The 12,961-nt window shown below is 31.4% G+C and overlaps 1 protein-coding gene across 1 annotated transcript in view; it reads right to left on the bottom strand.

Annotated features, from left to right (window-relative positions):
* Positions 1–570: 570 nt before the first annotated feature.
* LOC139512312 (CCN family member 1-like) overlaps positions 571–12,961 on the bottom strand; it is a 29,321-nt gene continuing 16,930 nt past the window's right edge. Inside the window, exons 3-5 of the mRNA XM_071299821.1 lie at positions 9,936–10,241; positions 8,007–8,206; positions 571–1,621 (exon numbers count right to left, since the gene is read on the bottom strand). Coding sequence (XP_071155922.1) covers positions 1,379–1,621; positions 8,007–8,206; positions 9,936–10,241 — 749 coding nt within the window. The 3' untranslated portion in view covers positions 571–1,378. The remainder of the gene's footprint in view (positions 1,622–8,006; positions 8,207–9,935; positions 10,242–12,961) is intronic.

The following is a 12,961-nucleotide window of genomic DNA, read 5'->3' as shown; positions in this document are numbered from 1 at the left end:
TTAACAAGCTGTTCTACACAATTAAACAAAGGTGGACAATATTAAATAGTCAAAATTTACGTACGACACTTAATTTGAATATGCGTTAAAGGGCCATTCGCCACCATTTGAAAAACAACAACTAAAAAACAATAGTTTTTGCTTCAAACATTAATGAAAGGGAAATATAGAAATAATAATTTGCTAATAGCAGCTAATTTGGTACATTAATTTTGTGAAGATAAGCTCTAAGAAATTGATGATTTACTATTGTCCTGCAAGACAATGGTTCTTGCAAGTCAATAATTCGATCTTTTTGGTCCAAATGCCTTAACAAAAACATTAAATGACTACCATGACATATATTATCCAAAAATCAGCATCAATTACAAAATAATAAAATAACAAACATCAGATTTGTATATCTTATGTTTGATATTTTCAAGAATTCTTTCATATTGATGAACTCATGCCGACAAAGGGGGATAACTGTAGTAATTCGGAAAAAATTCAAACCACTCGCCATTTGGAGAATCAGAAAGTAGCAAAATGCAGCATTTACTTTTGTAAAGTTTTCACAAAATACACAGAAAAAATAATATCTTTTTATTATCAAATCAAATAACAACACTGAACGTTATTTTCAATTATGAATATACACGTTGCATGTCAGATCATATCAAAGCAATTTTGCGTTTCGTTTGTTCAGTTAAACAAACAACCAAACATGCAAGTAAACACATACCACAACCAATGTAGCCGAAGAATATACTCAACTTTACAATACAACTTGATATGTTTATCATCAAGAGTTATAACTTTAATAGTATAAAATATAATATATTTACATGATATGCAACCTACTGACACAAATATAAAAACATCATTCTGAAATTCAAATTTCAGTTTTGGTCTTGAAGAATCTATATGTACATATAAACACTTAATATATAAACAACGTTAACAGATGAATTTAACAGCAAATAAAGGCTTATCACTTGAAGGTCTATATTGCCTGATAAAGCTATATGAATTTTAAATTAAAAATAAAGTAAAAATCATAGTGTCCAGTTAAAAAAAACGCATTTTGTTTTTATCAAAATGTACAAATAGTGGATTTTGTTAAACATTATTTTCATTCTTCTTTTCGACCGAAAAAAAATCCTTCAGTGATTATTTTCCATACTATATAGAGAAAATCTTGTTATTTTTTTTAATTTCAAACCTAGTATATTAAAAACATTGCACATATAGAGAGGTGTTAAGTTAATAATAAATATTTTACTTTAAAAACCACACTTTCTCTATGATCAGATAGACCAAACAATCAGGTAAAACAAATGTACATGTATATAACTACTAAAATATCAATTTCAATACATTTCAGACATCTAATTTGTTAGTTTTTACACCTCTTACTACATTTACATCTTTTGATCCATGCATACTTAAAGTATTCATAACGTCCATCGTTACAGAGAAACTCAATTTCTCTGGTCTTTGTTCTTTTTGGATAGCAACATTGTTTTTCTTTACAATTAGTACAAAACTTCAATCTGTACGCCCGTACACTGTGACAGTCTTTATAAGAAATTCGTTCTTTCTTCGTTATCCGTGTTGTTGGAGTACACTTTTTCTTTCGCTGAAAAAGAAACGTATCTCATATTAAGCAGCGATCGATTTTTCAAAAGTAACTTGAGGAAAAAATAATCTAATGCATGAATATTTTAGTATATTTTTTTTATTATTGTGTTAAGATTTTTTTTAGATGAGCCACATATATGCAAAAACCAACTTTGATGAAGTTCAAGTAAAAAAACTCTCGTTACTCGTTACTATACTGAAAAACATGCTAGCTCTCAATGTATGTATCCGCAAGGAGACTCACTTATATTCGTTGATAAATGGACTGTCGTAACAAACCCTTCTTCGGGCTATCAATACATCAGTAAGTAGCAACAAACATAACATAGTCTACACGATAGTAAAATTCTTTGTATTGCTATAGCAATAATAGTTATCAAAGGTACCTGGATTATAATTTAATACGCCAGACGCGCGTGTCGCCTACATACGACTCATCAGTGACGCTCAGATCAAAATAGTTATAAAGCCAAACACGTACAAAGTTGAAGAGCTTTTGGGACCCAAAATTCCAAAAAGTTGTGTCAAATACGGCTAAGGTAATCTATTCCTGGGATAAGAAAATCCTCAATAAGAACGATCTATTTTACACGCTATCAAAACAATTGTTTTAAATGGCACATATTCTGTCGTGGTAGTGACCGCTGATAAAAGGGGATAAAATTCACGTAAAACATTGCAAACAAATAAGTTGGATAATGTTTTTACAAATAGCATCGTACGTCAAAGTTGAAACCTTACCGCACGAAGAATCGATTTTGTTTTTCGTTTTCTTTTTTTTTTCGCATGTAATTTTTCGTCATTATACTTACAAACTAATTAATATACGCGGACAATGAATGCTTTTAGACGCAAATAACCAATTTCCGGTTCCGTTCAGATAAACCAAAGGAAGTAATCATAAACAACAGTTTTATCTAATACCTAATTTAAAGATTTTACAGAATAAATGTTCGATGACTGATAAAGTTCATTCTAAAGCAATCATGACCATGAAAAGAAATGTCAAGTAAGGACTGAAAGCCTCGAAAACTAATTACATTCATCAATGGTTTTAGTTTCAAACACAATTTATCAAATGAAATAAACATCAAGATAATATGCCTCTGCTTCTCGAATGTTCTTAAGGTTTTATTAGTTATACAAGCTAACTCAATCTAATAACCGTCTCAAAACCTTAAAGTCAGTGACACAACCAGATGTTTAGCAATGTATGTAAAAATTGTAAATTGATCAATTCTTAGTCATCAGAGTTTACCGAATTGAATATATAGGATTAATTGCAATATGAGGATCATCGGGTGAAATATCAAAGTCAATGATACTAATCAAAAATTGAGAACAAACAAATAAAATACGGAATATTATATTTATATTAACGTACAATATAGGGCTTCCTCTATTTAAAAAGGCACCTAACTGGTTATTGAAACGTCCCATGCATAAAAGAGGTTGATGTTCCAAGAACATAAAGGATATTGTTGATAATCTCAATGACATATTTCTTCTATCATATATGAATGCAAGTAACTTATGTTAATCATTTGATATAGGTGTATTCGCTAAGACCATTAATTTACTTTCATGGTCTATATAAAGTACTGTTATAGTATAGTACATGACTGCGATACAGTATATATAAAATTTTAATCATGGTGTCTATGATAAGGTCATTTACAACCACGGGGTCGATGCCACGGTTTGTGGGTGTTTTATTTCCCGAGGGGATCACCAGCCAAGTAGTCAGCACTTTTGTGTTGACATTAATTCTCATTGATATGGTCAAAATAAAAAATTAACTGTTACATATATTTGAATTCTTGAAATACGAAGGCTTTTCTACTTTTCTACCTCAGGAATAGATTACCTTATCTGTATTTGGCAAAACTTTAAGAAAATTGTGGTCCTCAATCCTCTTCAACCTCGTACTTTATTTGGACTTAAACATTTATTGATTCGAGCGTCACTGATGTAGACGAAACGCACTTCTGGCAGGAATATAAAATTTTAATCCTGGTATCTATGATAAGATTATTCACAACAACGGGGTCGATGCCACTCCTGGTTGAGTTTTTATTCCCAGGGGTATCACCAGCCCAATAGTCAGCACTTCTGTGTTAACATGAATTATCATTGATATGGTCATACGTATAAATTATCTGTTTATGAAACTTTTAATTTTTTAAATAATAAGGCTTTTCTAGGTCAGAAATAGATTACCTTAGCTGTATTTGTCATAATATTTAGGAACTTTTGGTCATCATTGCTCTTTAACCTCGTACGTTATTTGGACTTTAACATTTATTAGTCGAGCGTCAATGCTGAGTCTTTTGTAGACGAAACACGCGTCAGGCGGAAAAATAAAATTTAATCCTGTTATCTATGATGAGTTTTTATATGTTATGCAAACAATATGTGCTGAGCAAACAGTATATGCTTTGAAACAATATAATATGATTAATAAACGAATCACTCAGAAACTTCTTAGTAGATGGTAACAATTCATATTGCTATCCAACGTGTCTCTGTATTTACACATCCAATAGTCATGTAATTAGTTATGATGTTTCTTTTGTAAGTCTGGTTTGATATTTTGTTATGTATAATCGTTTGTGGTTTGAATTTTTTAAGTTCGGTACATTACATCACATGTGTCTTATTTGTCGGTATATTCGAGTTACGCGTGGTTCGTTTATAGTGGGTTTTTTTTTGTGGTTCTTTTTTGCATTTAATTATGTTGTTTGTGATTAAGTGTGTTTACTGTTTGGTCTTACATTATCTTGCTTGTAATATATTTTATATATGTATATAAAAGTTAAGATAATAAATCAGCAGTTTCATTTATATGATTTTTAGTTTAAAGCACATACCCGAAAAATATATAGGACTCAAATCTATGCTGGGTTCCAAATCTATGACAAATTACTTATCTATGGCAAATGTGACGTTACAAACGCCAAGCAACTCAAATCTATGGTAGATTTTAGTTTTCCCCAAATCTATGGTAGATTTTAGTTTTCCCCAAATCTATGGTAGATTTTAGTTTTCCCCAAATCTATGGTAGATCTTTGAATTGCGTCAAAATTGAATAACACCATATTACATCGTCGCCCCTGCAAACGTTGGCGGAACCCATTGATTTGAACACCATTCCAGATATAGGCATTTCCCTCGACAACAATTTGCGGATAGTCTAAAGGAAGATGTAACCTATTATCCGGAAGGCGGACGAAATGTGCTATATCGGCCAAAGCCCGCGATGAACAACGGCACCGCTTTTTTCATCGATTTTTTAGAGAAAACATTTTACTGTCTACGGCTGGCAAAGTTTATAAATTGAAAGATAAAATAACCGGATATCAATTTGATTGAAATCGTCATTAAATAAAAAAAAAAGATGCATTTACGAAGAAATAAATATTATTTGAAAATTGAAACTGTTCATTTCTATTTATCATTTCTACCGTCTTGTTTGTTAAGGGACTTACTAGATTATTTGGTTTAATGAATGGGACAAACAGGTACCATGCAAAGATTAGAAAATGTTAATTTTTATGGGGCACGTCATTTCAATCTTGAAGTCTGCATTAAGGTATATGAATTCATCATTAACGTTTTACTTTTGCCATCACGATTTCGTTGACCATTATGGAATGTTTATTTCACAAATGTTTATAGGCATGCTCTCGTTTTCGTACATATCCACTTGTTTAAGACAAATCATTGGTCGTATAGGTACTGCATTATTTTCCATTTGCACAACATTTGCAATAGATTTGGTAACCTTGAACATAATTCCGCCATAGATTAGGAAATTACAAAACTTGCCATAGATTAGGATTGTAAAACATCTACCATAGATTTGGGATGGAATGACGTCACATTTGCCATGCATAGATTAGGAATCTGCCATAGATTTGGAACCCACCATAGATTTGAGTCCTACATATATGCACCGGATTTGGTTGTTTATAGATATAGGAAGATGTGGTATGAGTGCCAATGAGACAACTCTCCATTCAAATAACAATTTATAAAAGTAAACCATTACAGGTAAAGATGTCCTGTTAGAATACATAGTTATGCACAGTTTTGATTTTATATCAAATTAGAAAAAAAACCGACATGGTCAGAAAATACAAAAGGTAATACAATTACAAACACAGTTCAGTTTTTAAATTCTTGTAATGGTCAGAAAATACATAAAATAACACCATTAAATAAATCTAAATCCAATCTTAATACTCTTGTCAAAGTCTATTATAATAAAAAAAAAATATTTTTAAAAATTTACCAGTGATAATATTAAAGTCACAGAAAATACGTCACTTTATGTAGCGTTGATACATTTGTGTGACGCGCAGTTTATACTTCATTTGTGATCTACTGGTGAACTGTTGTTAATTGAAGGAAGGTGTCCAGTTTTATTCTGAAGTTTACATGTTGTAATGTACTATTATATTATTTATTTATGTGTTTCTCTGTTCTGATTGTTCTTGCTTTTTTTCTATTTTGTTCATGTCACGTAGTGTTGTCATTTAAGCGGTATTTTGCCATAAAAGCAGGAGGTTTCACTAGCCAATAATAAACAGGTTCAATCCAGTATTCCTTTCCTTAAGTTGTCCTGTACCAAGTCAGGTATATAGCAATTTTTATCAAATAGTCTGTTTAATTATAAATTATGTTGGTGTGGGCGTTTTTTTTTTTGTTTTTTTTTTGCAGTTTTGTGTTTACTTAATGTTTTTCCATTGTTTTACACTTATATTTGATGTGGTTCCCTCAGTTTTAGTTCAATATATCGATTTATGATTATCAAACATCGGTATACTACTGTTGCCTTTATTTACAATTTTTCTGCATCACTAACTAATTCTTCATAGACATTGATGTCTCCTTGGATGGTTTAATTTCGAGATATTTCTGTATATGATGACCTTTTTGAATGAAAATATATTTTAGCAAAATTCAGGAGTTTCGTCAGCTAAGGAAATTTTGATAATTGTAATGCCATAACTGTTGCAAGGAAATCCAAATGCATTTAGGAATACATAAGAAACTTAAGATAACCAGGTGGGCATGTTAAATGTTTTTTTTTACAAATAGATTAAAATACTATCAGTAATGTTGCATAAAATTTCATTGTCAACGATTGTACACGTTAGATATAAGCTACGAGAAATATATAATATAAATACATATTGGCTGAACCGAAGTCAAAACAGAAATTATATAATGACGTTTTTCAACTAATCATTGAATTGGAATCGAAATAGTAAAGTCTGTTCGCTAAGTGAACAATAGAACGAAGCTAAACTAGGTTTGAAATTATTTTTTCAGTAAGCTGGTAATTTTTTTTCTTCATGTTGTATTGGTATTTGCCGAAATAAAATAATTCAATTAAAAAGATTGTAAACCAAGGACTATTTTTCAATTTATTTTATCGTACAATTCTTTAATTTAGACGGATCCTTGAAAATACATTAAACCTCGCCAAATTGTGCGACATTTACTACTTGTAATCTCATTTCTGCCTGGTAATTGGAATTTTAAACGTAATTTAACAAGACATCCTGAATAAATATCGTGATAGAATAAGAAAAAATAGACCTTAATTTAACCTACGACAAATTCAATTATTGAATGTGAATGTTCATTCTTAATTGAATATTAAAATACAATACCCTTTGTCGTAAATGAAATAGAATCTTAGGTTATACTTCATTGATTAAGTACAAACAATGTCATGTAGGTTTCTATACTATTTCTGTTTATCTTAACAACTATTTCTTTTCGAGATCTTAAGCGATTTCTGTAGAAATCCATATTAACTTATTCATACCGTGAAGACAGGATAAGCAAGAGCTCAGTAGTTTTCCTTAGTGTTTGGTGCATATTAATTACACGTACAAATATATAAATAAACTTTAGTCAATAAATTGTAGTAAGTTAAAATTTGCAAATGAATAATTTGAATGTATCTACGTGACTTATTACATGTCACAGCATCATATAAACTTCGTGTATGTTATCCAAACGATAGCCAGTAGTTTAAAATCAAGCACATGACATAAGGGACTTGAAATTTTACTTTCATTAAAAAAAAAAAGCAGTTTACCGCTGTTAAATAGTCATAAATCGATTTAACTCAAACAAATCTGGGTCACAAGCCAACAGTGAGGAAAACACTATAAGAGGAAACGGAACAACAAAACTCTGACCTGCTACAAAAACATACGCTAACATAAATAGAAACGGCTATGTGATATCAACTGCCATATTCATGACTTGGTACATGACATTTTAAGAGAAACGTTGGATTGAACCTGTGTGTATGGCTAGGCAAACCTTCCGCTTATAAGGATAAACATGTAGTATAAACTTACATCGTTACTATATAATACTGTACCACATGGACGTAAATAACATAATCTTGTGTCTTCCTTCCGCCTGCAGTGCTTTGGTGCCATACGGACAGATATTCCTACACCACACGTGACTGAACATTGACTCCATTTTGTTCCGTTTAGGGAACAGTCGGTGACACCAGTCTGTATCACTTCGTTTAGTTGTTTAGATTTTTCAACTGAAATAAAGTGAGATACAAAATTATCAATCCAAACACATAATTATATAGATATTTGAAGATCTATAAAACTTATAAGCTATAAAAGTGAATGCTTTTCCCTTTGTTCAATCATGGAGTTGTCTATCTTGTTTTGGCTCGATTGATGTGAATTGCTTCTTGATATCTCCTTTCATTTTGTTGTTAACAGACATGTATATTGCTCATAACTTTAAAACATTTGGTCCGGTAATCATACATCCTTGGCTGTGTTTGGTCGTTAGCGTTCCTGGTGATGGTTATTTCATATAAACGCTTCATACACTTTTATGAAGTTGTTTTTCTTCCTTTTTTATGTCTTATGCAAAGAATCTTTGAACGCAGTTTGAATATTCCTCCCTAGCGACCAAAATGTCTCAAGCACCGAACAAAACAGATCCAGATATATACAAATATTCACGATAAACCCATACTATTTCATAACACTGCGGCTGTGGAAAACATATCTAATTCAATTTTAAGAATATCAAGCCAGAGCTAGATACTTTTAGGCATGTGTGCACTTATAAAAATAAGTTAGTGATAATCTTTTAATTGATAGGTTTGGATCTTGAAATTGATTGTGATTGAATAATGTCTAGAGTTAACGCCATTTCAAGCACTCTTGGATATAAATATCATGGTAGCTAGTTTTTATTGGTAACAAAGCCGGAGTACTGTGACCGGGAGCTGGCTACTTGATTGACGATGATAACGAGCAGCAACCCACGACCAGTTATATACGTTGGCGATGTCAACGATAGACAATGAATATAGGACATCGTCACTTGTCTGAGAATATTCGCTTTAACTCCACTGGTAGAATTAGACGCAAACCATTTGCAGTAGTTAACAATTTCATGATATCAGAATGAAATACATGTAATTCTACAAATTGACGGATGTTTTCAGTTCGAATGCCTGACTCTCACTGAAGTAAGAACTTCAGAAAACATATTTAGACCAGAAAAAAAATACAATAAAAACGACATTACCGAATGACAATGACATAATATAATTTGCACTTACAGGATTAATAAAATAATATACCAGTAACAACAATCTGTCGCGTGAGTTTTAGGAAGAATAGCGACAAATTGAAATGACCAAAGGATTAATTATTCTTTACGTAATAAAACTTTAAAAGCTGTGACTTTATCTATTTTTTACCAAAAGTATTATCGTGAAACAAATTTCCGACTTTGTGAAAGTATTCTGACAATTATTTGTAACTTACATCACAAAAAGCGTTATGAAGAAAAATCGTTACATCACAATAAAATTACTTTGATGGACAAATAATGCAAATAAAATGATTTCGACAAAATAATAACTTATTAAGTTTAGCAATATAATGACAATATAAGACAGGTCAGTTTGTAAGAGAAATTCAAAAAAATTCAGATTTAAGAAAAAAATGTCCTTTTAAATAGTTCCAAATGAAGATGCATCATAATTTACACAAATTATTGTTATCGCAGTACTGAGTACCTGGAGATAACCACAAAAATCCCTGTCAATTCATTGATCTTGAGAACAATTAGCCTATGCTTTTTAGAAACTTATCCGTTATCATATGTGAAAATGCAGCATCTCAAATTGGAGACTTTTATATGCTTACACTAGATTTGTAATCTTATATTGTGGATATTTAGACAATTAATTCTACGTTAAAGTAGAATTTTAAATTTCATGTTAATAAGTTTCTTACCCCATGTGGGATTATTTTGCGGACGTAGTTTGTAATTGTTTGCAATGTGTCTTGGTATTTTGTTTGACTCTGTTTTGTTTGGTTTCAAACAGCTCCATTCTTTACAACACTGTCCTCTCACAGGCATCAATTCAGCATTGGGACAAAATATCATAGACGGCTTCGTGTACTCTTGAGGACATAAGTCAACGCAACCATAATGTCCATTTTGACAAGTGCAACGATTTCTACAGTTATTGTTCAGATAAAACGTGTCGCCATCATTGTATTTTTTACCATTAATTTCACAACCTTTTGGAGTATTAGCTGGAAAAAAATAACATGACAATTTTAAATTGAACAATATGTATCTCAACGTGATGGTTTTATTTTCGAGATCTTTCTGCTGAATTGCCTTTAAAACACAGGACAGTTAAACCATGTTAACAAACAGATAACGACATACAATGCAATTAACGTTCTTCTAATTAAAATTCACAGGGGAGATCTCTCTTGAAACTGTCTATAATTTGATTTCAAACAATTTTCGAGATGGCAAAAATACTAAGGCATAGTATGTTTGTAACATTTATATTCTAAAAACTAAATTAAAACTAAAAATGCATATTCAATACGGCTTGTTATTTTTCACACATTATTGAATAACATGATCGAAAACGTTTTAAATTTGTAGTTCTATTGTAAAAATAAAACAGACGTAACAACAATGTATCTGTTATTACAATAACTACTAATGGTTTGAGCGCCGCAGTAACAGCTCTTCAAATTCTAAATAACACAAAAGTTATATAGAATTAATAGAACAACCATTTCGTTTCACTGACAAACCATTACAAAAACTTAAGAAAACCTGCAAGACAAGTCAATTCTATATACTTAATCTGTGTTGATACACTTACTTCATATTCTCTTGTGATCTGCAGTTAGATCAATATTTATCTTAGAATTATGAGACAAACAAGACGAATCGATTGTTAATTCATTGATAATTGTTCCGTATTTACAGCCACAAAGGTATTATAATGCCATACTGAAGATACTATCTATTGTTACATGGCCGTATACTTCATGTCAGATAAATTGTGATAGTATTTGAAATTGATAAATAATTTTGCATCATATACAAATCATTGTATTAAGGGGGGCGGGGGGCCTGAAATATTTGTGGTTCATTTTGCGTCTTCAATACACTGTTCATCTTGTCATTGACTGTAATTTTGAGTGCAAATAAAGATATATTTCCAAACTTTTGTTTTAGCTACAGCCGTTTATACCTTTCACAAAACAATTTTCTTCTATACATATATTTAGACGTATGTTTGGTGTGACCCAACGCTCAGTGTTGATGACGGTACTTTGACTTATACAGGTTTACTCTTATAAATTGTTACTTAAATGGAGTTGTCTCATTGGCACTCGTACCACATCTTCCTATATCTATGTATTCAGATGTATAACATTTGATTGATGTTAGATCTGATATATATATATATATATATGTTTAACATACAATATAACATTCGCTCGTTGTATATTACTGTAAGTGTTTGTATCTTAATTTCTTCCATGTTTTATGAAATATTTGTCACTGGACACATTAAGGCAACCAACAATTATTCACCCATATTATTTTTAAATAGTTACTCCCATGTGTAAGGTACTCGTTAGTATCTGCTATCTAAATCTAAGTGCTAAAACAAGTTAAGGTCGAATAAGCTAGGGAACTTTTCGTGGATTTACGCTTTCAGTAAAAATACAATTCACTCTTGATTTTATTAAATGTTTCTTCATGATACCGCCTTTTCCTCTTTATGTGCGTGACTTTTGTTGCTCACAAACTAATACATTTTTTATCTGATCAACTTTTAATAATGTTGGTCTAGACGGTATTTGATGTTGTTTAATGCAAAGACGAGCTTTGCATGCAATTGTTTGCACTAGCCTGTCTTTTTTTCGCGTGTCTTTTAACTGAAATATGATTCCTTTTATTTTTTTAAACTTTAAAATTCAATAACAGAGAGGGAACAAAAAATAGTATATTCTCCAGTTGGTCCTGAAAAGTGGCCCGATTTATAATCTAGGAACACAAAACAATTGCAATTTAAACTAATCAATGTATCCGGTTTTATATCCTTTTTATTGCACTGTTATACCATAAAAAGTCTGCTTAACTAAATTGACTTCGTATCATCAGAGGTCATTTCTGACATAAACCTGGTAAAGCTACAACAATGGGATGTTTATAGATCATTTATTGGAAATAAAAGCTTTGATTTTCCTTTTTTATTTCATCCATGCATTTATGGTAGGAAGTCTTCCTGAATACAATTGTACTGGTTCGCAACAAGGCAGTTTCACATACTTTGTCGACAAATCCATATGTGTATTTAATTGCTGTATAGCATCATGAGAAAGTATAGTCTATTGTACCGCAAACATTTAATTGTTTGTGGAATGACTGAGTATATGATGAGGACTACATCCGGGTGCGGGATTTTCTCGCGATATTGAAGACCCATCGGTGGCCGCCCTCGGCTGTTGTCTGCTAGTTGGTCGGGTTGTTGTCTCATTGACATATTCCCCATTTTTCATTCTCAATTTTATTTTTCAAGACACCGACTGCAATGTGTGTGGTTTCAGATCGAAAACAAGAATGTGTCCTAAGTACACGGATGCCCCACTCGCACTATCAATTTCCATGTCCAATGGACCGTGAAATTGGATAAAAAATCTAAATTTGCAATAAATTTAGAATGATCATACCATAAGCAACAAGTGTACTAGGTTTCAAGTTGTTTGGTCTTCAACTTCATCAAAAACTACCTTGACCAAAAACTTTAACCCGAAACTCTCACTTTCATTTTCTATGTTCAGTAGACCATGAAATTGGGGTCAAAAGTCTAATTTGGCATTAAAATTAGAAAGATCATATTATAAGCAACAAGTGTACTAAGTTTCAAGTTGATTGGACTTCAGCTTCATCAAAAACTACCTTGACCAAAAACTTTAACCTGAAACTGGCACTT

This window comes from Mytilus edulis, chromosome 2 (genome assembly GCF_963676685.1).
Source record: "Mytilus edulis chromosome 2, xbMytEdul2.2, whole genome shotgun sequence".
NCBI lineage: Eukaryota > Metazoa > Mollusca > Bivalvia > Mytilida > Mytilidae > Mytilus > Mytilus edulis.
Note: the sequence above shows the minus strand (reverse complement) of the source record. Positions and strands in the feature narration are given on the sequence as shown.